This window comes from Camelus ferus, chromosome 10 (genome assembly GCF_009834535.1).
Source record: "Camelus ferus isolate YT-003-E chromosome 10, BCGSAC_Cfer_1.0, whole genome shotgun sequence".
NCBI classification, from domain to species: Eukaryota; Metazoa; Chordata; class Mammalia; order Artiodactyla; family Camelidae; genus Camelus; species Camelus ferus.
The window spans coordinates 44,757,830-44,783,666 of record NC_045705.1 but is presented as its reverse complement, the minus strand read 5'-3'; the positions used below and the strand labels follow the sequence as shown (position 1 = coordinate 44,783,666).

General features: G+C 46.9%; 1 protein-coding gene across 1 annotated transcript in view; it reads left to right on the top strand.

Annotated features, from left to right (window-relative positions):
• The first annotated feature begins 15,524 nt into the window (after positions 1–15,524).
• The window catches only part of NAV2 (neuron navigator 2), a 365,374-nt gene continuing 355,061 nt past the window's right edge, over positions 15,525–25,837 (top strand). Inside the window, 1 exon segment of the mRNA XM_032488868.1 lies at positions 15,525–17,556. Within this exon segment, the coding sequence (XP_032344759.1) occupies positions 17,299–17,556 (258 nt within the window). The 5' untranslated portion in view covers positions 15,525–17,298.

Here is a 25,837-nt window from a genome sequence, read left to right as displayed (position 1 = left end):
ACTGTTTTAGGTGGGGCTCCAATTCCCATGGTTTTCTGGTGAAATAACAAGTGTATCTGTATCTAGCCCCAGCCCAATAAAGCCCAAATGCCAACAACTGAGGGGACATTCGAGGCCAGCACTGTTCTAGGAAGGGGACAGAACAGGGAGCAAAGACACTGATTTGGGAACCCACCAGAATAGGCTGTGGTCTTTGTTAGAAAACTGTTTTCTTTGTAGTTGGTAAGAGAATGTTAGGAGACTGGACATATCATTAAATATCATTAGGTCAATCCATATGAAGTTACCATTTTTGAGTCAGAAATAGTCGTTATTGGCGATTTCAGCTGGTTCCATCTAAAAGTAAATGGCTACCAGTTACTGATGACTGCTTGTCTGCCAGGCACTGAGCTAAGCACTTTGTGTGAATTATGTCATTTAATCTTTACTGTGACCCAACAGAGTGATGTCTTAGGTTGGGCTCCCCAGAAGTAGCGTCTAAGATGAGGATTTGTGACTTATTAAAGAAGTGCTCCTAGGACAAAAGTGGGACAGGGACAGGGTCGGAGCTAAGTGAGGATACATGATTCTGAGAATTCTCAGCCTCAGCCTCCTCTTGTGGGAGGGAAGCTCCAGAGTTTCAGTTCCTCCTCAGAGTTTGTCCCACCTCAAGACAAGCAAGCTGGACTTTTGTAGGCCCACAGTCTGTCATTGGTCACAGGTTGTCCCGGGAGCACACACTCAGACTCCTGCAGCTCTCTGCACACCTGGGCGAAGGGCTCCAGTAGCTCACAGGCAGCATCTGAGCAAGGTCACAGGTGCTGGCCATCAGAGGCAAAGCACCCGGAATCCGAGTGGGGGTGGGCCACAGAAGGGGTGAGGGGGCCCTGGGCCCCTGGGCAGAACATCTCTGGAGTCCATTGGAGGTAGGTGGTGGTTTTATCACCATTTCACACGTGATGTGATTGTGATTCAGAACGATAAAAGGAGCTCAGCTCTGGTTACAAAGAGGTAGGATACCAGAACTGTGTTATCCTAAATTGCCACCAAGTCACTTCCAGTGTCCTTGGTCATCAGGGTCGAGCTGGTGGTGCCTGGCTCCTCCTTTTCTTAGAAGGAGATTTTAGAGCCTACTTGGCTCATGCAGATGGATGTGAGTGGTGGGGAAGGGCCTCACTCCCATGACCCACAGCCAGAGCCTGTCTGAGTCCATTTAGCAGGGAGCTGGACTCTGACACCCGAGCTCTTGCTTGTAGCTCTCTAGGTTGGAAAAGGGGCCTTTCCTGCCCCCAGCTCTGTGGGGTCTGCTCACATTTTCCTCTAGTGGTCCCTGGAGCCTGTCCTCCCACTCACAGGTGCTCTGGCACAGGCCAGGGTGGCCTGCTGCTCTCCACGGCCATGGCCAAAAGCAAAGCCTGTCCAATGTAACTGCCTGGGAAGGCTATTGCTGCTGGGATCAGGGGATCCCTTGCAGCCGAGCCAGGCCAAGGGACACATTGGCACCAGAATACCTGGTGAGGGGATCACCTCTAGCTGCTGCCCCCTCCCTCCATCCCCTAGCCACGTGCAGTCAATCGCCCTTATTTGGCTGCCCAAGATGGCCTTCCCAAGGGAGCTAAGTCAGATCCAGCTCAGATCCTGTCACAGTGGGAAGGACACAGACCCCAGTTCCTCCTCCACTTACTGACTGAGGGGGTTGTTTTCCTTCTCTGTACCTCTGTTCTGTCATCTATCAACAGGAAATGACAATACTCTACCCTGCAAAGACTAAGTGAGATGTTGTCTGTCAGTACCTCGCACTGAGTGGGCATCTGAGAAATGTTTGGTCCCAGCCTTTTTCCCTCGGCTTTGCTGGTACTGCTTCCTGTCACATCACCTGTCTTAACTTTGGGTTATTGTGTGCATTTTAATTTCAGCCTCACCGCCCTGGGCTTGCTCGGGTGCGGGGTGCAAGGTAGAGAAATGTGTCCTTTTATTGTCACGTGTTTTAAAAGGTTTTGCCCCTTCTGGGTTTCCATCTGAGTTCTGTCCAAGAACACAGAATGGCCTGCTTGGTTTGGGGTTTATTTTTTTTTCCCCTTGATCTTGACTAATGCAGAGCTAGCACCTGGCCCTCTTCGGTGAATCCCATTACACTCCGTATGCTAATAGTGTCTCCGATGAGGCCCTCTTGGAGAGCATATCACAAGAGAAAAGACAAAATGCTACAGGACACAGAGATGCGGGGGCGTGCCCCTCTCCAACCTTCCCCCTGTACATAGAATTTCTGTCCCAGTTTTCAGCAGCCTAATTGAACATCAATCACATAAGGGAAAAAAAAACAAAACAAAACTGGCTTGCCACCCACACCGTTGTGCTAAGAATAACTTCTATCCCAGCAGTAGAGCTGGTCAGAATCACTTCCTAGTGTTTAAATCTAGAATTAGGTGTGAAGATTCAGAAAGTGCATGTGTCCATTTTGAGTCTGAAGCTGGCATGGGACCTGAAACTTGGAAGTCTGACCAAAAAACCAAGAAATCTAAACATCCAAACACTTAAATACCCGAAAACCTGTCTCATGTTGAACATCTTTTTTCCCTTTTGTGTGTTGCATGGATCTCATTTAGTCTTTCTTGCCAGTTTGTCCAGGATTTGGTTTTAAGTGTCGACTTGATTTACTCAGACAGGGCGTGGTTCAGCTCAGCATCTCATTGGGGAGTTCTCCACCAGGAGGATCTCTCCATGACCAGGATCATAGGTTTACTGGTTTCAGGCTGAAACTGGGTTTTTTAAGCATTTGGATATCTGGCTTTTGGAATAGGATTGTTTATCCTTTAATCTTCCAAATAAATAGAATCATCCATTCATTTAAAATCTCTTTCCAGAATGTCAGTGTTGTGCCAGGCACCATGCTCCATAGGCACCAAGGCCATGGATTACACACAGTAAGATGCCTTCTCCACTCCGCTGAAGATTACAGTCTGATACCAGAGATTCCCTAACCCTGGCTGCACAGTACAATCATCCGGGGGCTTTTCAAAAGTACTTTTTATGTGTATTTTCTTTAATCCTCACAATAACCCTACCAGATAGATTCTGCTGTTGTAGTCATCTTGAAGATGGGGAAACTGAGGCACAGTTGGTAGAATCACTTGCTCTGGGATATACAGCATCACAGAGAGAAGAGGACCACAAGTGGTCTGCCTTCAAAGAGCTGCGCTTACTGCTGAGCTGTCCTGCCTCTTTGGGTGTGGAAGTGTGACAGGGGATGGTGTGTCTGGAGATGGCGGGGGCCTGGGGTAAAGGAAAGTCCAGGGAAAGGAGGCTGGAAAGGTGGGTGAAGGCAGGGCAGGAAGGGCCACGGGAACCCAGACCAGAAGATGGGATTTTATCCAGTGGATGATGGAGATTGCTGCCACCTATGCCAACCAGAGTAAGAAGACACTAGCTCGGGGGCTCGGTATGTATTTCTACAGACTGAAAAGTAGGTCAGTGTTTTGGAAGAGAGCACTGAGGTGCAGGAGCTCTGTGACGGCAATCAGCTCTGACAGCAGCTCCGTGCTGAGTGGGGAGGAATGTGAGAAGGGCCTCCCGCTCCTTTCCCCTACTGAACTCTTGCTTCAACGTGTTATCTGGACCTCAGGGGTCAGCCCCAGAGCAGCTGGCTGCGTGCCTTCCTTCCTTGGAAGCTGCATTGTCGACCCAGCGCCGGTGCCCGCTCTGTTCATCAAGCCCATCAAAAGCTCCCCACACAGTTGCCGGATGTGGGCTCATCAGAGCACATGGCTGAGAGCTAATGGGGCAGCCAGGGAAGAAGTGGGAACCCCTGTCCCTGCCTATTACCTAAGCTAGGAGAGACGCTCCCTACCCCCTTGAAAGCAGTCGATGGTGATAGTTACACATGTGAGCCTGGGGTGGAATCCCAGCTCCAGCACTTAACTATGTGATCTGGGGCAAGTCCCTTGACCTCTGTGGAGATCAGCTTTCTTATCTGTAAAATGGAGTGGCCATTCTTAACCTGCAGGTTGGTTTTAAGAATTGGAGATACCATTCATAAAGTACTCAGTAAATGTGTCTCTGGCTCCCAGTAAAGGGCACCTGCTGTTATGCCTGGTTAGCTGTCCCTCCATGTCCTAAGCCCCTATGGGTCTCAGGAGCCCAGGCTGAGAGCCACGGAATGACCCCCTTATTCTGCAGCTGAGAAAACTGAGGCCTAAAAGGGACCTGTGACTTTCCCAGGGTCACCTGGAATCTGAACAGCAGAACTGGGAGCAAGAGGTGCCTGTGAGAGGCCTCACCGAGCAGGCTGAGAAGTTCAAGTCCAGCTTGGCCATGGCCACTCACAGCCTTTGCTCTGGTTTCCTCCCTCCATGATGGCATGGATACAACCTTTCTGGAACGGTTGTGTGGACGAATAAGCTGTCATTCCAAAGTGCTGAAAAGTACTCCACAGGTGCCAAATCATGACTCTCCATGGATTTCAACACCTCGATTGGCATGCCTTCCTGCCAGATGCAAGCTGCATGAGGACAGTGCATGTGTGTGCGTGTGCAGGGGCTAGGGGAAGGGACGAGGAAGGAGAGCAGCACGTAGAAGATGCCAGATTTTCCAGAGCCTCTTTCCATACCCGAATCCCTGTGCACTGTGGCTTAGCCCCCACCCTATCACGCAGACAGATGTGCTCTCTTTCTACCTGGGTCCTCAGCACCCTACTTTCAGCACCTGCCGGAGGAAGGTATGAGCCACTTGGCTGAGGGGCTGTGACTTGCCCAACTTTCAGTAAACAAGCAGCAGAGTCCAGGACTCTGTCCTGGGTGGCTGGTATCAAATAGGGTGTCATGAACAAAGCCTGGAATTGGGAATCAGACAATTCAAGATCTGAATCCCTGTTCTACTGCTTCCTAGCTGTGCGACCTTGATAAAATGACTGTGTTATCTATCTGCGCCTCAGTTTCTTCATCTGTGAAAGGTAGAAAATCTGCATTATTTGGAGACATTAAATGAGAGAGGCACATAACTCTGGCACATAACTGTTTCATTCCCACCCCAAACCCTGCCACCATCCCTGTGGCTTTCTGCACCTGGATAACCATGGTGCCTGGGCTGAAATGTGTTGATTTTAAGTGTGGATTTAGAAGCGTCAGAGAGATACCAGTGTGAGGAGGTGGTTGCTGAAAGCAAAGCCTGCCTGCCCCAAAGAGGCATCTTCCTTGGATATGATGGCCTCGGCCCCTTAGGTGTCTGGAATAAAAGCAGCCATTGGCGGTGGGGGAGGGGGACACCTGCATTGACAGCCCATGGCTGAAGAATGGTATAGTACCCAGAATGGATGTCTTGCATATAACAGGTATGCTCATAGCATGATCGGGGGTACCTCGCTACGAAGTTTGGCAGGAGACCAGGTGAGGAGAGGGCCAATGTGGGCTGGGGCTGCAATGAGAGAAGCTGAACCTCTCTGTGCTTCTCTCAGCCTGCAGAACCTCAAGGAAGTATTTATGGAGAGGTTCCATCACCCTCTCTCTGGCTTCTTTTCTCTGCCTGGTCCATTCTGGATGCCCCAGTTCTGAGGAGATAGCTCCCTTTCCCAGGATGTTGGATGGTGCCCATGAACCACTCTCAGAGAGGCAGGGGTCCCCATTGGGCTCACAGCCTCAAGTTCTCAGCCTTCACTCAGTATCTTACTATGGAAATTTCCACACATTCAGGTATACTCACAACAAGGGGTCACGCGGTGACTTCAGAGTAGGTGGGAGAGGAACTGTGACTTGAACTTACTGTGTGCCAGGAAAAATGATCATAATGGTGGTAGCAGTGACCATGTATCAATCACTGATTTAGTGCTTTACACATATTGATTCATTTAATCCTTCCACCAACTTTGTGAGGGACGTACTGTTATAAGCCCCACTTTACGGATGAGAAAACTGAGGCATCAGAGGTTAAATAACTTGTCTAAGGTCACACTGCTAGTAAGTAACAGAATTCAAAGCAACGTGGTCAGACTCATACGATCCAACTCCAGCGTTACTCTTTCAACCACTGTACCCAACTCTATTGCCTCTCTAATCTTGCCCCAATGTCCCGGGGGTGGGGGGTGTCTTAGTAATGACACAGGTGAAGAAACCGAGGCTCAGAGAGGTTAAGTCACTAGGCCAAGGTCACACAAGGTCAACCAGTTAAGTGTCTATGCATGACTGTAGGACTCTTTTCCATTTCACTGAGGAGCTTCCAGGAGAGGAACTGGAACCTTGACATCATCTCTTATGGAGAATGTACAGGGGGTACCCAGGTCTCTGCTCACTGCCCAACTCTCCACCTCAAGCACAATGGCAGACAGGAATGAAAGCCTCATCCTCACCTCTTTGCCTTTCATCCCTCACCCCCATACCACCCCTACACCACCCCAACATCACCCCAACAAACAGCATCCCAACATCACCCCAAACATCACCCCAAACATCATCTCTTCAGGAGCCTTGGCTGCCTCGACAGTCTAGGTTCTTTATCTGCTAACATAGCACCTGCCTCACTTAGTAATTACATGTCCAGGGCTGTGATGTTGTAATCAGTGTCCATTTTCCTGATTACATTGTGAGCTCCATGAGAAAAGAACTTCAATTCTTACTAACATTGTATCACCAGTGATTAGCTTGCTGTCTGTCATTCAGTAGCACCAAACTATGATTTAAGTGAATGAATGAATGAGTAGAGCACCTACAAAGTTGTAGACTCACACTGGGCTCTCTGCCTTCATTATCCCAAATCCATGCAACAACAGAGTGAGATAGTTACCATCCGCCCCATTTTCCTGATAAACAAACTGAGGGTCAGAGACATGAAGTGACCCTTGCTCAGTCAATGGGAAGTGAAATCAGGATTCCCACCCAGGTCTGCCTGACTCTGGCCCCCATCTTCTCCTTCACATCACTCAGAGAAGAACCCAGAAACAAAGAGCAGTGATGAGGGTTCTGTCCAAGTTCCTCCTCAGGAAGGAAAATGGGTCATGGATACCAGACAGGAGTGAACATCAAGAATAAAGGATCAAAGGCAAGGAAAGTGCTAAAATGGTCATGGGAAGGGATTGTAGCAACCTGTCTTTGATAGTTCAGCAGGAAATCAGCCTTGCAGGCCAGATGCCTTGGAAGACTGGATTCTCCATCTCCAAACTCAACTCTTTAGGTTCCCCTCTCCCCACGGGAAGGATGAAACCCTAACAAGCAAATGGTTCTGAACAGGAATTCATTCAACATCCCCAAGTTCAAAAAGATGGCCTTTGTGGAAACGAGGAAGCCAGGATGACAGTGCTTGACTGTCTTTGGTGCAGCCTTAGGGAGACTGTGTTAGATTCATATTTGACATATGTCCAGAATGCCTGGAGGAAAAATGTTTGATAAATAGATCAGCGAATGTCTAAAAGTTTTGCACAATGTGGAGCTTCAAGAAAGATGCCAGTTTTTTAAAAAAATTGATTGAATGGTGTCTTGCCCCACTGTTTGTAAAACTACCTTCCTAGGTCAAAAAATAAAAGAAAATCCCTTTGTATTTTGTTCTTTTCCACCCTTCAAGCTTTGAGGTTTTATTTGCCTTGGGTTGGGAGAGCGAGTGGAAATCAACACAGCTGTTTATGTTTAGTGGCTTCGAATGATCTCAGGGCTCAAAAGATCCTCACGGGTGTCTCTGCTTTGTTGACAGTTTTTAGACCAGCTTTGAGCTCAGCTAAGGGGTAATGTGAACTAGAATTCCTCTTTATGTGTGCCCAGCAGGGTTCATGTCAGGCATACCGGGGCCCACTTTCTTCCCCATCTTCTCTCTTTCTGCAAGATGAGGACTCTGTCTTCAGGCTCTTGTCGTGGCTTATAGAGATAGCTTGGTAGATCAGGGAGAAAAGAATGAATTTCCTAGTCCCTCTGCTCAGGGGTGGTCTTGGCACCTCTGCCGAGGAGGATTCTATTAGGAGCTGCTTCTCTGGGAGGCAGGGAAATGAGGCAGGCTCTCTGGAGTAACTGTTCCTGGTTGTCTTAGAAGGAGGAAATCCTTCAAAATCGGTGATTTTGTTATATAGAGTCATCCTTCGGTATATGCGGGGGAGATTGGTTCCAGGGTCCCCTCAAATACCAAAATCTGTGAGATACTCAAGTCCCTTCAAGTCCCTTCTATAAAATGATGTAATATTTGCATATAACCTACACACGTACTTTAAATCATCTGTGGGTTGCTTATAATACCTAATACAATGCAAATGCTATGTAAATACTATGTAAATAGTTGCCAGGGCACAGCAAATTCAAGTTTTGCTTTTTGGAACTTTCTGGAATTTCTTTTTTTAATATTTTCCATCTGCTGTTGGTTATATCCATGGATGCGAAACCCACGGATACAGACGGCCAACTGTATATAGATCTTATATATTTATGTATATAACTAAACTGGATTTAACTGAACTGGATTTTAGCTTATCTAAAACTGGATTTTAATCTTTGATAGCTAACACAGTTTTTGTCTGTTCATTTGGGAGAGGACTCATCTATCTTGCTGGAAAAGGAAGAGGGCAGAGATGGATATAATCTAGCTAACTTCCATCTCACCAACATTTGGCACAGGGCTTGGTTCATTATAGGGCTTCATAAGTGTCCCTTGAATAAATGAAAGATTGAAACCAGTAAAGATATTTATTTGAAAAATGCAGGAAAATCCTGTGGAAAAGTAAGTTGAAATCAACCATAATTTCAACCCTTTAACAGTGATATAAAAATAAAAAGGAATTGCCAGTCTCCTAACTTGATCCTCAGAAATAGCCCCTGTTAATACTGTGATGTGAATTCCTTCCTTCTCCTTCGCTTTATAAATGTATTTATTTATACATATGTAAACACACATAAATATATTAGCAAATTTTAACAGTGGCCAAACACGTATGTAAATAATGATAAACATCTCCACTACAAATACATTTTAAATGAAGGAAAAAGAATCACAAGATGCATACCAAAGGTCTAAATGAATTTTTTTTAATGTACCCACTGTTGAGCTTTTTCATGCCAGCACACTTTTTTATGAGCCCAGACCTGCAAGAGTTAACTGCCCCAAGCCCTCCTCTGAGAGCCCTGAACCCTGGGCACTGCCCACCTCTCCCTTTCCCGTGGGGCAGGCCAGACATTGGCCAGGAGCAAATGCTCACCAGGCCCCGTGCCTGGGGCAGAGTCAGAGTGATGGCATGAGACACACAGGGCGATAGCAGTAACCAAAAGAGGAAATGCGGTAGAGGGAGCAGCCGGAGCATCCTCGCTCCTTGCCTGGAGGCCCGCACTGAGCAGAGGTCAGGCCGTTGGATGCAGTCTGCATCACTGACTCCTAGGCAGCATTTGGGCAATTACCCGACTGTCTTTGAGTTGCACGGGCAGCTAGAGTGGCTAAGCAAGTCTCTGAAAAAGAAAATCTTGCAAAGAAAGTCATAGAAGGCCTGGGTTTTTCGAGATTGGCTGTACACATTGATAAAAATTGTCCAGGTTACCACCTCCATAATCCCCTACTCTATAGTTTGACGGAGCAAAGTTTTGTAGCATTTGTTAAAGTGGTGCTTTTCAATTTGCTTGCACCCAGGAGTTTTACTAACAGACAAATGCTTGGGCCCCACCCCCAGAGAGTCTGATTTTGGTCCAGGGTGGGACCTGGGCAGCCTTGGTGTTTTAATTCCACAGGTGACTCTAATGGACAGCCAAGCAAAGTGTTAGGACCAACTGTTTCGCCCGAGTGCTTGTTTAAAATGCAGACACGTAGATTCAGAATACTAGATCTGTGGGGGATGTGTGGTTAGGGATCTGTTCCTTTAACCCCCAGTGATTCTCAGGCTTCCTGTTCAAGGACCACGGGTCCTCACCTCCCAGTGGATACCCGCAGGCAGTGAGCATCATGCAAGCAGGCCCCCTAACTGCCTGGTGCCCATTCCTTGCCTCGCTCTAAGGCCACTATCATTCACAACCTGGGTGGTTACCAAACCTTTCTTCCTGTATCTTCGGCTGTGGAATGGAGTAGTCGTGTCACCATACAGGAGTGCTCCAGGTGGTGGCTGCAATGGTGCGAATAAAGCAAATCTTGACAAGGGGTTACTATGATCATTTCTACTGTTAACATTATGATGGTTATTCCTTTGATAATATACTGTCTAGTGTTCACAGTCCAGGCTCTGGAGTTTGAACCTCTGAGTTCAAATCCTGCTTTTCCATTTAATTAGCTGTGGGGTCTTAGGTAAGATGCTAAACTCTCTCTGGGCCTTAGTTTTCTCTTCTGTAAAATGAAAATGACAATCCTCATCCACCTTGTAGGACTGTTGTGAGAATTAAGAGAATGTAAAATGCTTATCATGGTCCCTGGCACATAGTACGAATACCTTCATAAATTATAGTTTTTATCAGCATCCTCATGATTCTGGCTCAACTCTGGGTTGTCTGGTGTAATGTATGGGAAGTTGAAAGGATAATACAACACAAGGCATATACTTTTTAAAAAGATCAGTCTGAAACTGAATTAACTAGACCTCTCAGTTGCTAGAATTGTTTTCTTCATCTGTAATAGTGAAAATGTGGGTAGAGAATTAAAACTAATGAGCAAACAAAAAAGCTTGCAGTAGGATCCAGCCTCAAATCTGGGCATATTCTGCTCAGTCTCCTTGCCTCCACCTTTACTTCCTGCAGGTATAGACCTAGATGGTGCTCACTCTAAACTATAGAAAGATCTTCAGGAAGCCATGAGGGTGGACTTGACCTTAGCCAAAGGCATGAACTGGAGAATCGAGGTGTGCTCATTTTCCTCTCCTCCTACTTCACCTCTGCCCACACATATAATCTTGATATTCATCTTTTATATACATCTTCCCTGGTCCTGTCTCTTTGTCAGGAGATATTCTTATTTGCATTTGCTTGGCAGTCTTATCCCACATCAAGTGGGAAGCCCAATTCCCTCTGCATTGTTCTGTATATCACTGAGTTGGGGGAATAAAGATGGTGGTGGGGGTGAGGCACAGTTATCTCAGCCATCCCTGACTCTGAATTTCGGCTCCCATTAAACTCAGGCTCTTATGCTATTCCCTGGTCTCCTCTTTCTACTCCATAAGGAACCCAGATTCAGTACTCAGCTTTTTAAAAATAATTCTCCCTCATCCAAAGAAAGATCTAGTTACTTAAAGCATTTCATAGCATAGCAGCTTTATTGCTATTTGGGGGGAGAGGAAAGGAATTCCTTTGCCACTTCTTCTGTCCCCCCCTTGGAGTCTCTTCATATTGCTTTAGATACTCCATGTTGGGGACCCTTTACACTAAACCTCTTCCAGGAAAAGGAATTTTTCTCACATACTATGGGCAACCATATGGGTTGACTTCTGGGCTCTGGGCTGGCTTTTGAATATCCAAATGCTCACTTATGTTATCTCTAAGACCATGTACTCAGAGTCTGTCTCTTGAGTAGCCCAGATGTGGCTGAATTTGAAATTTCAGACTTGCCTCTTCCCTAGTGCCTGGCTCTGGAAGGAAGTGAGACGTGATTTATATTCCTACTGATATGGTTTATTTACACATCCTTCCCCCACCTACAGAAGGCAAAAGTAGTCACAGCCTAAGTTTTAAATAAGAATGTTTTTCCTTTATTACATTTATTCTTATTAATATTTAGCCACTTTTTTTTTTTTGTATTTCAGTTGTCTTTTTATTAGCCATTATCTTTATCTAATGTAGGTTTTCTTCAAATCCTCTGTGGAATGAAGCAAGATGTAAACAAAGGAATATTTCCTAGACTTGACTTACAAAGGTGAGAGAAGGGACTCAGGCAATTAGAGTTTCAACACGCACGGTGGAAAGGAGATTTCTTTGCATTAAGCTTCAGTTTTTTGTTAACCAGAAAGTTAGTTTCATCAGAATACCTGCTAACCCCATGGATAGTTGATGCTCCTTTGTGCCTCGTGTATCACAGTTTATTCTGCCCTGCTTCTGTTGGAGTGGTGGTTCTACTATTTGTCATTTATTTCCCTGTTTCCTTGCTGTGTGCTCTCAGTTTTTCAGTTGTGGAAAAGGGCAACCCTCTGGCTGGAACCAGTGACTGCATCATTCTTTGAACTTGAGAGGAGGGAATGAGCCCTTATTTGTTCCGCATCACGATGTCCAAAGCCCAGCTCTCAACAACTTATTCATTGAATTAATGATTGGGCCACATCACATCCAATTATTCAATAGTTTCCTATGTATTTGTTTGACATTTAGTCAGGCTCATTGCCTTAAACGTCTGTGTACACACACACACACACACACACACACACACACACTCACACGTACTCCTCACCCCCCAGCATCTGCAACTGGGAGAACCCACAGTCTTCAGTTCCCAAAAATAGCCCAGAGATCACCACTGAACATATTGATCTGCACATAGATCCATCTGGAAGAAGGCAGATCAGAAGCAAGGGGGAGGGGTACAGACTTTCTAAATAGCTGGTCTACGGTTCTCACCTCAGCTTCTCTGCAGTGTGAGATGAGTGGGCTCTTAATTCAGCCACTACCAAACGTGAGCATTTGTGCCATCACTGAAATGTGTGTCCTAAGTTGCCAACCCATGTCAATTAAGGAAAAGTGCCTTTTTGAAAATAAGCTAGTCTGATTTTTTTTACTCCCCAATAAACTCAAGAATGTTTGGCTTTTTGTTATTATTCCAGAGACTTGCAGTATGTCCCTTCATCATTTATAGTCAAGGGTCTCCAAGAGCCTATTGACTCTTTCCCCCAGATCTCTGCATTTTTTTTTTTTTTTTTTTTTTTTTTTGGTAGTAGGCTGGGGTTTAGATGTCTCAGGCTCTCACAGGACTGTCTTCTTGGGAGGTCAGGCGCAGCCAGGGGTCTTTAACTCAGATAAAGGATGGGTTGATGGGGCTGGTCACTTGCAGGTGAGCTCTGAAGCCCAATTTACAGTCAACTAATCACCAGCGGCTGAAGTTGAGGATCAGAAAGTAGCACAGCTGGCATACCCTGACCTGAGGATGGCTCTCACAACTGGAGAACTGCCCCACTGCTGTGGATGATGCTTCCGTCTGTGGTCCTGAGAGTTTTGGTAATATGGTTCAAACTGAGTGATTTCGAAAGTTGAGAGTCAGACCAAAGGAAAAGAGAGAAGGGTTGTCAAAGTTGAGATTTAAAAGAGTGGGCTGTCTACAGTGCATATAAAAAAAAAGCAATTAAAAAAATCTAGATAGTGTGTTCTTTCCAAAGCAGTTTGCCATTCTCAGAACCATTAACTTCTTTAGCTACCAATGCTTGCCAAACTTACTGATTTAAAATGACTTCATTCATGTTAGCACAGCATCCATGTGAAAGGAGTAACTTTATAGGACATATTTATAATTTGAGACTATCTTATTTAAGGAGGAATTATGCAATTATCTCTTTTGCCCCAGGGAAAAAATAGCTTCCCCCCCCTTCTCTGGTTATAATGAAAAATTATTTTGCTTTAAAGAAGGACAATGAAGGTTTACAGGAAATATATAAAGAGAGATGAAAAATTTTCCAGGAAAGAGCAAATAAAATTATTAAAGGGATGAGGAGGCAGGGAAAGAAATCTGGAAACATACTAAAAGATTCACTCATTTTCCATCAAGAAAGATGAGAAATGATCAGACTTTAGTTAAATCAGACAGGGTTAAAGTGAATGCTCTTATGTTTACCAAATCCTAGAGTATCAGGAAGACGTACTTTTCAAAAAAAGAATGCGCTGTTTTTCATATTAGTACATGTTTGAGGGTCTCAGAACCCAAAAAATGATCTTGGTAGCAAATATGATTTAAATGGGAGATCAGAGGTGGCAAATATAGAGCACGTCTGCCACTATTTCCATTTCTGTACTCATGACGGACCTTATTAATTGATCAGGCTGCTGTTTCCAACTTAGCTAGATAGAGGCACTCTCCAAATTCTTTTCAGCACAGTATGACAAAGTCACTTAACTAGAGATGGCCCTTGAGCTGAAGCCCTTAAGCTACCTATGGTTTAGCCTTACTACTCAAAGTGTGAGCTCCAAACCATCAGCAGGGGCGTCACGTGGGAGCATATTCTGAAACCAGAATCTCAGCCCCATTCCAGACCTACCCAATCAGAATCTGTATTTTATTTTATTTTTTTAACATCTTTTTATTGAGTAATAGTCATTTTACAATGCTGTGTCAAATTCCAGTGTAGAGCACAATTTTTCAGTTCTACATGAACATACATATATTCATTGTCACATTTTTTTTCGCTGTGAGCTACCACAAGATCTTGTATATATTTCCCTGTGCTATACAGTATAATCTAGTTTATCTATTCTACATTTTGAAATCCCAGTCTGTCCCTTCAGAATCTGTATTTTAGTAAGATCTCCAGTAATTCTTATGTATATTAAGTTTTAAGCAGCCGGGGAAGAGCAGTGAATGCATGATATCTTCATTAGGGTGGAAGTTCTGAAACCTAAGTGTGCATCAGAATCACTGGGTTAAACCTTTGGTAAACCTAGATCACTTGGCCATCTCCAGAACTTTTGTTAGAAGATCTGGGGTGGGGCTTATCAAACAAGTTCCCAGGTATTGCTGCTGCTGGTAGTGGACTGGGGACCATACTCAGAAAAACTGCATTAGAGCCATGGAAATACTTTGGAATGTCTCCATGACCTTTAAAGTTAAAGACTGCAGTATGTTTCTATAACTCTTGGTAGAACCAGAATTCTGGGTAGGGGAGAGTCCCAATGTTTTATACAGCATAGCATCTATTATGACCTTATGTACCTGGACCTAAAAGGCTCTCCCCCTGGAGAATTGCTGCTAGCATCACTCACTCATCAATTTGATAACAATCTGAGTACCTATTCTTTCCACAGCATTATACTTAATGTTGAGAGAATCTAATGAAGGTTAAAAACGCAGTTCCAAACTTCAAGAGGCCTACTCTTTAAGATGAAAATAAACAGGAAACGATAAATAACAAGGTGGCATCAGATGGTAAAGGGCTGAGTGCTAACTAAGTGGCACAGACCACGTGTGCTTTAATTGCAGAGGGAGGAATACCTGAAATTAGATAGAAGACTGTGCATCTCAGCCTAACTAGAGTAGAAAGTCGCTACACAGAATGGGTGAAAGATAGGTGAGGGAGGGAGCAGGCCAGGGTAATAAGTCACCTACTTATTTCTTAATGCTGCTTAAAGAGATTGTTTTTAAAACTTTGAAGTTTCCTGCCATCTGGGTAATGAGAAATCAGTGCTATTGAAAGTCAGGCTATAGGCTGGGCATACTGTGAAAACCTGTATCTCAGAGACAGAGAACAGAGACAAACAGCTTATAAATAGAGATGGCTGGGGGTGGGGGGAGTAGGAGTAATTTAATAACAGGGATCATAATACCCAACTTCTACTGGTCTCTCATTGCCAGGGACCTGTGCTAAACGACTGTCATGAACTATCTCATTTATCCAAACAACAGCATATTATATATACGTAGTCGAACCCCCTCATTACTCCTAGTGAAAACCGAAGCTCTATAAGGATGTATGTAAAGTCAAAGAACTTGCCTGATTTAAATCCAGGAAGTTCTACAGGGTAGGGGCTCCTCATCTATGAATGGCGAGGGGTCTGACCTGCCTGTATCATTTCTTCCAATTGTCAGCCAGGAAGCCATAGAGCACCTGAGACAGGAGAGAAATCCTCGGGCGAATTAAAGTCAAGTCGAGGAACCTGTGGGGCCAGTGCGTCCGAGGCGCGGACAGGGAGGGGCTCCTACATGAAACGCAGCAAGATTTAACCTGAGCCAGCCTAGGTCGTGAAGCTTCTGCCGGCTTCCTCCGGCCACTCTAATTAGAGAGTCTGTGGTAGGTTGCAAGGAGGAGGTGTCTTAGGGCGGGAGGCTTCCTCGGGTATTGTATTTGCCTATAAATACTTCAAATAGTTAAGTGAAATGTGCAGCCTTTGAAAGCTGGAGAGGAAGTTATTGGGAGGCCCCCCGGCCCGGCTGGAATAGCTGGCAGAAAAGAGAAGAAATGGCTGGCGCGTCCTTAACGCGGGAGACGAAGAACAGCCCTGCCCAGACCAGATGGGGGGCCGCGGGGCTGCAGGCGCGACTCCGGAAGACTCAGACCGTTAAGGTGACCAGAACAATTTGAAAAAGAAAACAAACTTCCCCGAGCCGTGCCCGCGGGGGCCCAAGGCGGGCGTTTGCGTTCGAAAGGGCATTTTTCAAAAGGTTTCGGGGACGCGGGGGTGTCGGCCCGCCGGGAAGCGCGCGGCTGGAGCTCTGCTGCAGAGCGGCCACCAGCAGGCTTTGTACTTGCGGCCAAGCTCGGCCCCAGAGTTTCGGCGGCGGCCCGTGAGTTGAGGCCACGCCCCCTTTGCAGTGAGAGCCACGGCCGCTGATTGGCCCGCCGCGGACCAATGGGGGCGCCAGGGCGGCCCGGGCTGTCAGCGCGCGCCGCAGCCGCGCTGGTCGCAGCCTGCCTTCCCCTGCCCTGAGCCCCGCAGTCAGCGCAGCCTTCCCGGGAAGTGCGGCGGCCGCTCGCGAGCGCTGCCCGGCCCAGCCCGCCAGCCGCGCGTCTCGGTGCCCGCGCCCCACGGCCACAGCTTTGCGCTATAGCGCACGGAGCATGTGCAGACCCGCAGGCGCTGAGGTGCTATCTGTCCGGGGGGCTTCTGGGCAGTGATGAACGACTGTCACGCCTAGAGAGACCTTTCGGGGGCTCTCGCCGCGCCTCTGCGGCGCGGGTGACACTGCGGTGCTCGCGATCAGGGCGGGCAGCTGCCTCTCAGTGAAGACGTCTTGGGGTCCGTGCCCTCTCCCTCTTCTTCCTCTTCTCGCTCCTTCCCTCCCGCGGCTGCTCGCTCCTTAGCTCTCCGGCTCACACCCGTAGCCTCCCGGAGCCGGAGGCGTACATCCCCGCAGCTTCTCTTCCAAAGGAGCCTCCTCACTTCGGAGATGCAGTGACAAGTTAATATGGGCATCCAAGCTTCGGGTTCCCAGGAGGAGAATCGCAAGAGGCAACGGTCCCTGAGCGTCCAGAGCCCTTGAATAGGCTGCCCAGGAGGGGCGTGAGACCAGACTGCAGCATCTGTCTAGGTGTCCAGCTGAGCGTCGCGACCAGTCCTCCGCCCCATCCCGGCACCGCGAAGGCGCGCTCACCAGATTGCTCCGAGATCCCCGACCCGAGGATTTTTTTTTTTCTTTCCCTCGGCTGGTGGTGGGCGCCTCGCGGGCCGAGGCCCGGCGCCTGCTCTGCTGCCCGCGCTGCCTTTAGCGGTCGCCTCCGCCGCCGCTGCCAGGGACGTGCTGGGAAAACCGAAGCCCCGGGAGAAGATGCCGGCTATCCTGGTCGCCTCCAAAATGAAGTCGGGACTACCCAAACCGGTGCACAGCGCCGCGCCCATCCTGCACGTGCCCCCAGCCCGGGCCGGCCCCCAGCCCTGCTACCTCAAGTTGGGAAGCAAGGTGGAGGTGAGCAAGATCGCCTACCCTAGCCAGATACCCCTGAAATCGCAGGGGCTGCAAGAGCCGGCGGGGGAGGGGCTCCCGTTGCGGATGAGCGGCTCCGTGGAAAACGGGTTCGATACCCAGGTGAGAGGAACTGTGTGCCAGGGCTCTGTTCTGGGGGAAGGGTGAATACTTTTTTTTTTCCCCCTTAGCAGAGGGGAGGTTGACATGGCTGGATAGGGGAAAGGGCAGAGAAGGGAACCATTCCGCTTAGGCCGGCAGATTGGGAGATGCGCGAGAAGAGTGGGCTGGCCAGTGGGTGTGGCCCTGGTGACCGAGGTTTGCCTTAAGGAGCTCTGCGAGACCGGGTTCGGGCTTGTGTGCGGCCTCTTCCTGGGGGCAGCACGGTCAGGATGTTCTCAAAAAACAAAAAACAAAAAACAAAAAACAACAACAACAACAAAACGTGCGCCGCGCTAAACATGTGAGGTTCTGCTTGTGGAGAACTTGGTCCCAAGAAGACATTATCTACTGCAGCGGCTGTCTGTCTGTCGATTCTGCAGATTCTGTCCCTGGCAAGGAACGATCTGCGGCCTCGTAGGGCTCCACGCCCCCTGGCCTGGCTGCAAGATCCAGGAAAAGGGGTCTGGGAATGGCAGTGTACCTGCTCCCCTCAGCTGGAAGATGCCTGCCCCTGCCCCACCCTTCGAACTGACAGGATTACAGGCACAGTGCTGGGACTGCTGTAGGAGTGCCCGGTGCAACAGCGGAGGCTGGCAGCTGGAGACTCCTAGCGTCTTGGCTGGCTTTTGCGGTGGGGCGGGGGTGGCTGCCTCAGAATGGCGGCCTGAAGCTAAGCCCCTCCTTCCTAGGTAGTAGATCCCGGTGCGGGTAGCCCGGGTGACTGGGGGTGGCGGAGGGGGATGGCTTGAAAAGAATTGGTGACTTCTACCTTTCCATACAGAGCCCGCATCACCCAATTCGGCTGGGTGACAGGCCCTGGCCATGCAATCTCTTTTAAGGAAATCGGCAAGGGCCAATCAGGTTCTCCTGGCCTCCTGCCCTCTCTGCTGCTTTTTTTCCCTCTTCTGGTAGGAGGGAGCAGGGGCATGCTGTATTTTCTTGGCAGTGAGTCAGCAGGGACTTTTGGGGACAGGCGGACCTGACGGATGTGACTGTCCCGGTCAGGAGAGGTGGGAAGCCAGCGGGGGAGGTAGTTTGGGGCTGGTGTCAGGGAAGTGGCAACAGACCAGCTGACCTTTTTGGCACTTACTCTCTGCTGACCCTGTCTCCACCTTCTCCTGGAGCTTTCTCTGATCAGAGGCTAGAACTCAACACATTCCTAGCCTTTCTGATGGAGGGACTGGAGCTGGAAGCTAATTGTAAGCAGACTTTTGGAACTCTGGACTGGAGAAGGCCCTCAAAGCAGATTAGCTCCCACGCCAGGCTGATAAGCATGCCCTTTGCTGCTGCACTTGCTAAACATTTTTGGAAGCTGACAGGTTTGAGTGATGGCATGTGGGAGGAAGGCAAGATTTCCCCTAAGGCTCCCCGGGCCTGTCTCTGCTAGGGTTTTGTGCTCTGCGCTCTGTTTTCTGCTGTTCATCATGGGATTTTTACAGGGGGCTTTGAAATGGGAATAATCTTGGGGAGAGGGCACTCTTGTGAGGATTTCCCCTGCATCTTCAGAGGTGGAGCTGATGAGGTGTGGTAGGTGGTATGCAGGGAGGCCAGACCAGTGACCCTGGGAGGTGACACACACCCTCCAGCCTGATGAGGAGAACCTGAGGAATGAGAGGAAAGTGGACACTGGGATTTTTCCTACCCAGGCAGCTGCTCTGCCTTTGCCCATTTGACCCTTCATTTAATGAACACTGTCAGAGGACTTGTAATGGGCAGGCTCTGGAAAGGTGATTCATCACCCTCTTCCCTGAAAACATGTTCTCCAGCTGCTACTGGAAGGGCTGGCATAGTTCAGTTCCCTCAAGGCTTTGCTTCTCTCCCTGACCTTTGGCCCACAGTCCGCAGAATGCCACCATCTCACCTGCCTCGCCCTCGCTGGGACCTTATGCACTGACCATGAAGATAGTTTGGTTGGACTGCTAAGGAAATTGGCCTCTCCCCAGTAGGCTATCCTGGGCCCACCTGCCCTTTCTTTATCCATGTTTGGGCTTCCTGGGGGGCTCTTCTTGTGGCAGGCACAGATCCATGTTCTCTCTGCCCCACCCTGGCATCCAAGTGACGTTGACAAAAGAGCTTTTCCCGTCTTTGGACAGGGCTTCTTCCCCCTCTGCCTGACATTGTGACCACCTGCCATCCAGGAAAGCCTCTCCATATGGCTGGAAGTCTGTCTGGCTTGACATCTAGTAGTCCCGGATTCAGAATCTGGTATTTATCCCTAGAAGACACTCAGGAGATAATGAGTTAAATGGCAAATGATATTTTAGAGCATCTGACTCTCCTTTTATTCAGGGGCTTTGGGGAGAAGGCTGGGTTGTGTAAGTGGTCAGTAGCACAGGCTTTAAAGTCAGGTAAATATCTGTGGTGTCCTATCTCCATCAGGTACTAGCTGGGTGACCTAGTCGATTAACCTCTCTGGGCCTCAGTGTTCCCATCTGTGAAAATGGGCATAAACAACCATACAAATTGTGAGGATTAAGAAAAAATTATATGTAAGTTGTCAAATATACATATGAATTTATATATACATATATATACATCATATATACATACACAAGTAACATATGTAAAGTCCATGTCTGGCAAAAAAGGCACACTTAATAAAGTGAGCTGTTTATATTGCTAAACCAAGAGATGGGGCATTGTTGAATGTCAATCTAATAGCCTCTAAGTGAGAAAAGGCATAGTTTATTCTCTCAAGCCCTGGAGAAGGTAATGTTCAGTTCACAAGGATTTGCAGCACATCTATCACACGCCTGATACAGTACCAGGCATGGTGGGAAGATGAGGGAGGGGCACAGCCCCTTGTTGAGAGCCTGATGTGCCAGGCTCTTTGCATATGATCTCATTTCATCCTCACAGTAACACTTAAAGCAGATATGACATTTTCAATGAGAAGAATTTTTATAACGTTTTCTATGATAACAATGATATAATGATGGCAAATCACGACATAGCACTTTTTGTGTGCCAGGAAAGTTCTAAAACACCTCATTTGAGTCCAGTGAGATGAGTTTTTATTATTCTTACTTTACGCATAAGGAAACTGAGGCAAAGACCAGGTTAGTAACAGTAGAATTAGGACTTGGAGAGTCTGGCTCTGGACTCCATGTCCCTAACCAGCATGCTATAGAGGGATAATCATAGGGACTTTCCGATTACTCGCAGGCCCTGATTTATGAGACCACTGATCTAGCCATTGAGCTGGAAGGGTAAGCGAGACTTAGAGGCAGAGGAACTTGCTACAGGTTGTCCTGCTCCAGGGTGGTGGAGCAGGGGGTCCAGGTCAGCTTGGTCTGGCTTCCAGGCTGCTGGTCTTCCCACTCTTCATTGCTGCCCGCCTCCTTCATGCTCTGGCAGACGTACAGGGTAAATAAGACATGGCCTGGGACTGGAGATTTTATAGTCTAGTTGGGAGGCATCACTGATGTACCAGGGGCATCACAATACCACACAACACAAAGAGGGCTGAGACGTGTGCTTGGGGTTCAAAGGAAGGGAAAGGTCAAGATGGCTGGAGAAGTTCAGAGGGCGTCCCGGATGAGGCAGGAGATGGCAGGCTCCAGAGATGGGCAGGAATGGTTGAATGGGGAGGAGACGGGGTGAGATGAGCGTGCCAGGGGAGGATGAGGAGTGGGGTCAGGCAGTGGTGCAGAGCGGATGTCACCACAGGGACCCTGCAACTCATGTAGCAGGTCATTGCTTCATATTTAGTATCTTCCCTTTAAAAGGTGATGACGAGCAAGGAACAAAGGCTTCTTGCCATGGCAGGATTGGCTTTGCATGCTGGCTTTGTGGTGGCTAGTAATCCTGAGCATGCAGGGTAGTTATGAGAAGGTGGAGAGACGATATCCATAAAAGACCTGGTTCATAACAGACCCTTGGGGAATGACAGTGATTATTATTATTAGCTTGGGGTTCAGAATATTCAGCATGGTAGTTAAAGGGAACGGAGGCGGTTCTCACAGCTTCTTTTATTAAGTAGCAACTCTCTTCAGCCAGTGACAGCCCATTCTCCTCCAAGCCTGCTCTCCATCTCCATCAAGTGTGAAAAGACCTAAGTTAGCCAGCACATAGCTTTTAGGTGCAGCTGCACTGTCAACTCCCCAAACACTGCCCACCCCCACCCACCCCCGGTCACCATCACCTTGAATCTCTCCTACGAACCTACATCTGGGGCCCGACCCCTAGTGAGGGGAACTGGTCTGCAACACCACATCCCTCCCGAATTCCCTTCTTGGTGCTGGGATACCTGGGCCTTCCCCCAAGAATGAACATTGATAGCTTCTGCTCTGTTAACATGGTGTGTAAATTATGACCATGTGCAAAGACTTGTTTTAGAGACCTGCTCTATGTTAGTTCAGAACCCCTGTCCAGCTGACCTTCAGATAAGGAATGCTCCTGATCTATTCGGGGAGAGGTGAACCTATTTTTAAGAAGCAGTTGCAGGAGAAAATATTATATATCTAATACTTTGATATTTCCTGTTTTTCGGAGTCTGGTGTTCAACTTGCAGCTCATTTCTTTAACAAAGTAATTAGAAGTGATTGAAATCCTTTGTGGGTGTTTTACATGTTTAAAAAGAAAGCTCAGGCGAGGCCCCTGGGAAGGGAGCGTAGCTCCAAGCTTACAACCTGTTGCAACTTTGCCCCATTGTGTTTTGATTAGAATCCTTGCTCCATCATCAAAGTTGATTATGGATTTGATTAGTGCATTTTTCTGCCATTGTGTTATTCCCTTTCTTCTCTTCCTCAGTTCTTGGAGGGGAATGTGTAGCATGGTTATCTGCCAACATACAAGAATGTTTATAGTTCACATATTATTGCTTATTCCGTGGGTTAATTTTCTAAAGACACTTTAAGGGTGGGACTGGTGGCCAATTTAGGTTATCATTACGTGTGTATATATATGTGTGTGTATAAATACATCTACTTCTGGAGATGTGTATATACACATATATATGCACACATATACAAATATATACACATGGAACAGCTTAAAAGTAATGAGCACATGTAAGCACACACATCAAAGGCCAGGCTGGAGGAATTACAGCTCAATTTCCAGCTTTCAGAAGAGCTATATTTGCTTCCCACTTCTCATACTCCTTTCCTCTTTGACCAAGAGTGAAGCACCAAACCTTGGTCTCCACTTTATTTGTTTATAAGACAAGAGATGTAGCCTTGGGAGAGGTGTTACGTGGTTTTTTTTTTTTTTTCAATTTGTTATTGAAGTGTAGTAGATTTACAGTGTTAGTTTCAGGTGTGCAGCAAAGTGACTCAGTTTGGGAGAGGTGTTTTAATTAGGCCTTAGTGAAGCTCCTGAAGCCAGTCTGAAAAAGCCAAACTACCCAGTGAGATTTTGACTTAAGGTCAGAGATTCTTATTTCTTAGAATCAGTCTCAGCAGCAGGGAAGGGAACAGTTATGGAACATCTGCTTTGTGCCAGGGAGTAGCCTTCAGTGGTTTCATTCATATAGACGTAATTTAATCTGAGACATAAGAAATTGGGTAAAATCTAAAGTGGTCCATGCATTTCGTATGAGGAAGATGAGACCAAGGGAAGTTATCACTTTGGGGCAGTTTTATAGAGTTAATTGAGAGTTTATTTTAGAGTTAATTGAGAGACAGACCTGGATTTGAATCCAGGCTTTGGGCAAGTTACCATCTCTAAATGTCAGTGTCTTCATCTATAAAACAGGAATGATGATGCTTATAGGTTGTCTGTGAGGATTCAGTGAGATAATACAGGTAGGTGGCTGAGGGATAGAACCTGGCATGGAGTAATCAAGGAATGTGTGATATTGCTTATTTTTGTTACCCAAGGACAGAGCCCAGTATGGAAACCAGATCTGCTTCATTCCAAGCTCGTGTTCTTTCTACCCGACCTCTCTGCCTCCCAAGTACATGGTTGATTACATGGAGGACAGATGGCTTGCACCGTGGAAGCAGAGAGCATAGCGGGGCTTTGGTTTGATGACTGAGGGGCAAGAGTAAATTAAGAACAGTATCCTCTAAGTGAGTCAGATCCAGAGTTGTGAAATGAAACGTCCACATTTTGGTCCCAAACGTGCCATCTCTGTAGCACTAACCAAGCTGAAGGGTCTGCTGCCAACCAAACTTACGGGAAGCCTCCTTTGTACACCCAGTCTGAGCTGGCGCTGTCAAGGTGGTTGAGTGAAGCTGGCCAATCTGATGGCACTGCCCAGGACCAAGAATGGGAGCGTCCCATTGATTGGGATTCTGAATGGCTTCTTATTGTTCTGAAGGCAGAAGGAAAGCCCTCTTCCCTCACGGCTGGCATGATTGTGGTGGGAGCTGGACCTTGTGATCAGTTGGTCATTAAGGTGCCCCAAGGCATGGCCGGCTGCCCCATGGTATTTTACTAATAGCCACGGGGCCGGTTTCAATGGTGACTCTGTCTCATGGCCACATTGTTCAAGGAGATGGACAGTATGTTCCTAGAATGTCTTAGGCAGAATGGCTCATGTGATTTTGGGAACAAAACTGGGTCAGGCTTTTGTGCTTCAGTCCACACAAGACACCAGTGAGTGACACAACAAAAGTTTGCGCAGGAATCCCAAGTCGCCCACACAGAATCTAAAGAATGACTCATGGCTTAGTGCTCCGTTTCCCAAGGAAAACAGACCCTCTCTTGTGTTTTGCAAACAATGGCTCCACAGCCTCAGAATATTTTTTCTCTCTTCTAAGTGAAACCTTAATACCTTCAGTGAATTTTGGTTTGTTCCAACCCCCTCTGTCTTGGTGGGAGGGAAGATAGGGTAGGAATGGGGGCTTGGTCGAGGTAATTGTGAGCCTAGCTCCCAGGGTTCTTTGGAGCCTTTGAACAAAATCAGTTACTCACGAGAGTGTGAAATAAATTATAAATAAATTAAAAATAATTATAATAATGGGCACCGACACTGACAGAGTGTAGCCTGTCACCAGAATAATGCATACACGGGGCACACATCAATTCATTTGACCTCACCGCATCCCATGACATAGAAGCCACGTCCTGAAGAGAATAGAAATGACAGCTCTGGGAATCAGCAACTTTGGTTCTAGTTTTGTCTCTTTGGACACCTTACTGCCTAACCTTCACTAAGTTACATTGTCTTTTGAGCTTTGGTTGCCTCATCTATAAAATGGAGAGGATGATAATTGGTCTACCTTTTTTGAAGAGTTGTTGTGAAGCTTAACAGAGGTAATTATTATGAATGAGACACTGGTTTAAGCATCTTACACCATAAATACTCTTAAAGGAAAACAAAGGTGAGAGAGATGAGGCTGTTTTTGCAAGTAGGACAGCTGGTGAGTGGTGGACTCCAAATTTGAACCCCTGTCTGTTTGACCTTCAAGTCAAGGTTCTTTAATAGCAAGTGTGAAAAAACTTTTAAAAATATATCTGAAAAGGCATTGTTAGTACAGAATCAAAGTAAATTGCTGTAAAATTTCCTTTGGTATGGTGTATATGACATCTGGCTTCTCTCCTCTGCCCCAGAGTTTGGAAAGATTGAAAATATTCATTCAATATTAAATAAATGTTAGCTGCTTCATAATATCAGTTAAGCCCTCTGGGATTTGTACAATTCTAGGTAATCTGAGGCCACAAGGTCCACTAAGGTGTTATCACTGTGTAACTGGTAGGGCTGGTTCTGGACAGAGGAGTGGAAAAATGGGGAAATTTGATCATTTGTTGGCATGCGGAAGCAATCAGATAAATTCAGTTTATGGATTATTCTTTAAGACAACAGGCCTGGGATCTTCAAAACTGATAATGTCATGAAAGACAAACAAAATTTAAATGGTAGTTGGAGAACTATTCTAGAAAAGGAGACTAAAGAGCTATGACAGCCAAATCCAGTGAGAGATCCTTGACAAGCAAAACCAGAAATGCTGGGAAGGTCATTTTGGAGACAATCGGAGGTAGGTGAGTACAGATTGCATGTTAGACGATATTATTCTATTGGTTTGGGGATAAGATAAGAAAATGGCCATTTTCTTGGAAGATATGTGCTGGAATATTTAGAGGTGAGGTATCTTGATGTCAGCAACTAACTCTCAGATGGTTCAGGGAAGAACAAAGGTGAGTCTATCTACAGATAGGAGGAGAAAGCAAATGTTGTAAAATGTTAACAACTGGTGAATCTAGGTGAAGATATATGTGCAATTCTTTCAACTTTTCTGTGTTTGAAACTTTTCAAAATAAGATGTTGGGAAACAAAACAAAGCCTTGGCTAAAG